This window comes from Henckelia pumila, chromosome 1 (assembly GCF_033568475.1).
Source record: "Henckelia pumila isolate YLH828 chromosome 1, ASM3356847v2, whole genome shotgun sequence".
In the NCBI taxonomy this organism is placed as follows: Eukaryota; Viridiplantae; Streptophyta; class Magnoliopsida; order Lamiales; family Gesneriaceae; genus Henckelia; species Henckelia pumila.
In genome coordinates, this window is record NC_133120.1 from 105,723,025 (window position 1) to 105,726,523 (window position 3,499).

At 31.8% G+C, this 3,499-nt stretch overlaps 1 protein-coding gene across 2 annotated transcripts; it reads left to right on the forward strand.

Annotated features, from left to right (window-relative positions):
• The first annotated feature begins 346 nt into the window (after nucleotides 1–346).
• Nucleotides 347–2,746, forward strand: LOC140875184 (uncharacterized). 2 transcript variants are annotated; one of them, XM_073278779.1, is made up of 2 exons: nucleotides 347–511; nucleotides 1,490–2,746. In XM_073278779.1, the coding sequence occupies exons 1-2, from the start codon at nucleotides 449–451 to the stop codon at nucleotides 2,558–2,560; spliced, it is 1,134 nt and encodes a 377-aa protein (XP_073134880.1). In that variant the 5' UTR covers nucleotides 347–448; the 3' UTR covers nucleotides 2,561–2,746. The 2 variants fall into 2 exon arrangements, with proteins under 2 accessions (XP_073134880.1, XP_073134881.1); XM_073278780.1 differs by having other exon boundaries at nucleotides 1,499–2,746.
• Nucleotides 2,747–3,499: the final 753 nt, after the last annotated feature.

Below are 3,499 nucleotides of genomic sequence, written 5' to 3' on the forward strand. Positions count from 1 at the left end.
TTTTATACCGACTTTGTATGATTTTTTTAGTATTCAAACATATATTAAAGTTCATATTAGTAATGATGTTCAGATTTTATACTCAAAATCTTATTTTTTGTACTCGATATTGAACAATTAGTGCTCGAATATCATGCATTCGTACCATATTTTCAATGTTTTGTACCGATTTTCATTCCAAAATAAATGTGGGCCCAAGGAGTTTAAACAATTTTTTTTTACTGACAAGGGACTGAAAACATATATATGTTTGAATATAGGAACTGATTTCTAATTCACCCATAAATACAAATATACCACACATCATTATCATCTTCTGTCAACCTGTCTTTATAACAATCGAAAAGAGATTCTGAGGGTAAAAAAAAAAACAAAAAAACAAAAGAAAGATAGAAAAACGAAAGAGATTCCCAGAGAAGTTGTGTCGCCGCCAACCACTTGCTTCACCATGTCCCGAAGATTGGCGGATCTGATGGTTGATGCAGATGATGACACTGTAACTAAGACGGAGGTAACGATAATATGTATTCTTCTTTCAGTTACCCAAGGTTCAATCTTTTTCTGCTAATTTTTGTTTAGGAGAAGATTATAGACTCTTTTCGGTTCAGTGATTTTTTATTTGACATCTTTTTTGGATTGTGTTGAACCTGGTTTGTTTGCAGATTGGTAAACCCGAATCTATTTCTATAGAGGGGATATCAAGTTTCAATCTTTTTCCGCTAATTTTCTTTTACTCGTTTGAATTCTTAGCAGAAAGTTTAAATTTTTTTTATTGAAACTTCATGACATAGTGTGTGGTAATCAGTTAATTTATGGAATCTATTCAATGATTTTTTATTTGACATTTTTTTGGATTGTGTTGAACCTGGTTTGTTTGCAGATTGGCAAACCCGAATCTATTTCTATAGAGGGGATATCAAGTTTCAATCTTTTTCCGCTAATTTTCTTTGCTCGTTTGAATTCTTAGCAGAAAGTTTAAAGTTTTTTTTATTGAAACTTAATGACATAGTGTGTGGTTATCAGTTAATTTATGGAATCTATTCAATGACTGTAGGCTCTTTTCGGTTCAGTGATTTTTTATTTGACATCTTGTTTGGATTGTGTTGAACCTGGTTTGTTTGTAGATTGGCAAACCCGAATCTATTTCTATATAGGGGATATCAAGTTTCAATCTTTTTCTGCTAATTTTTTCTGGAGAAGATTGTAGACTCTTTGGGGCTCGGTGATTTTTTATTTGAGATCTTTTTGGGATTGTGTTGAACCTGCTTCGTTTGCAGTTTGGCAAACCCGAATCTATATCTGTATATGGGACATCAAGTTTCAATCTTTTTCTGCTTATTTTCTTTGCTCGTTTGAATTATTTTGTACGGAAACTTCATGGATTAGTTATGATATCTATCTAATTCTTTTGCCATTGGGTCTTTTTTTTTGAATTTGTGGTGGATATCTATATCTCAATTCTCAACTAAGCACTTGATTCTTCTGCAAGACCATGCAGGTGGATGATCTCAATAGTGTGTCCATCTACCCTTACAAGAGGAGACGTCTTCCTCAAGAGATCATTTTCGAAATTCTTTTACGTCTTCCAGCTCAGGTTATACATGATAAGAGGTATGTTTACGAGGAATGGAAGTTAATGACCGGTGCAAAAGATTTTATCTACAGTCATCTTTGGAATTCAACTCCTGGAATCCTAATCATGGAGAATCATAAGAATTACGGGATTTATGTTGAAATGCGACGAGGTTGTCTCGAGATATGCAAGTTTGATTGTGGGTCCTTTCAATTAATTGGGAATAGTGTTAATGGTTTAGTGTTGGCCACCCCTAAGGATAAAGAATCACGAGACAAACAAATTCTCTCTGTTTTCAATCCCTTGACAAAACAACATGTGGGAGTTCCTTATGACGATTCTGTAATATTCTCTACAACTTTAGCATTTGCTGAGGCTTCCATGAAGTATAAAGTGGTGCGCTCATGTCATCCCAAATCGTCATGGTGTGTTGGTTTGCTAACAATCGGGGTTGATGAAGAATGGAGGTATATCGACATACAACACATATCAATGCTAGCTCAAAGTGTATTATGGAATGAGCCACGGGTTACTCGTGGTTATGTGCACTGGATCGACTCGTTAATTGTTTTGACATTGGATGTAGAAACTGAAGTCATTTATGAGTTTGCTAAGCCTGAATTTGGGCCTAGACGAGGTTTTCTAGCAATGGGCCATAATATATTCTTTTACCATTTGCCCCGACAGCCAAAATCCCACGAATATTTAATGGAAGTTTGGGAAATGAATTCTGAAACTGGAGAGTGGACTATGTTGTTTACCTCAGATTTGAAACCTTTGAGTGACAGATTCAAGGGCTTGAATTCGATCAATGTCTTTGGTATGTTAGCTTCTGGGGAAGTGTTGCTCTTTGGTATTGTTGGTTCCGAGAAACTTTGCGGGGCTTATAATGTTCGGACAAGAGATGTTCAGTGGATTCAGTTGGAAAAATGTGCGAGCAAATATTATCCGATACCTCATGTAAACAGCATGGTTTGGTTGGAATGATGATCTGGGAGCGAGCGGACGGGACCGTGGGAGAGAACCTATGACTTTATTTTTTATTGTTCAAGTTCACAACTATGAATCTATGATTTAGTACACCTATTTAAGGTTTGAATCAAGACAATCTGGATATATATACGTTTGTTGTCCAATACATGATGTTCTAAAGTTTGATTGATTCAAGGAAAATATATATATAGTAGATACCAGAATTGGTAAATAAAACTATTTTTTTTTGACGGTTGGTAAATAAAACTATTGATAGTAGCTAGATACCAGCAATGTAATAAAACGTAATTAAAAAATATATGTTAAATATTATTTAAAATATAATAAATCTAAATAAATAATGAAATCATGGGATGAATTACTACATTATTGGGCTCCAATTTATCTAATCTAATTATCACTTTCCTTTTTACTGTGGTTCTTTTTGGACATATATTTTTAAAATGTGGACATATTTTAAAAATGTTTTTCAAAAAAATTTTATAAAATGTTTTAAAAGTTTTTTCAAACATAAATATATATGTGTTTGGACAACTATTTTATAAAAAACGTTTGTATAGTTAAAAATAATTAAAAATGTGTTTTGACAATTATTTTATAAAAAAACTTTTTATTATTAGATTTATATAATTTTTTTAATAGAGATTTTTTTTATTTTAATTTTTATAAGTTTGTGATTGATTTTATTTTCCTTTTCATTTAGTGCATAATTACATATATAAATTTAAAACATACAAATTCTCATTTAATATATGGAAATAAAGGCATTTTCTCCTTAATCTTATGGAACACATGCATGCCTAAAATTATCTTGAGACTAAAATCTAAAAAAATTTAATATAAATAATGATAAAAAAATAAAAATATCATGAGACAACATCAACTACAAATTCACATAAAGTTTCTCCAATTACAAGAGTAATTATTGAATAT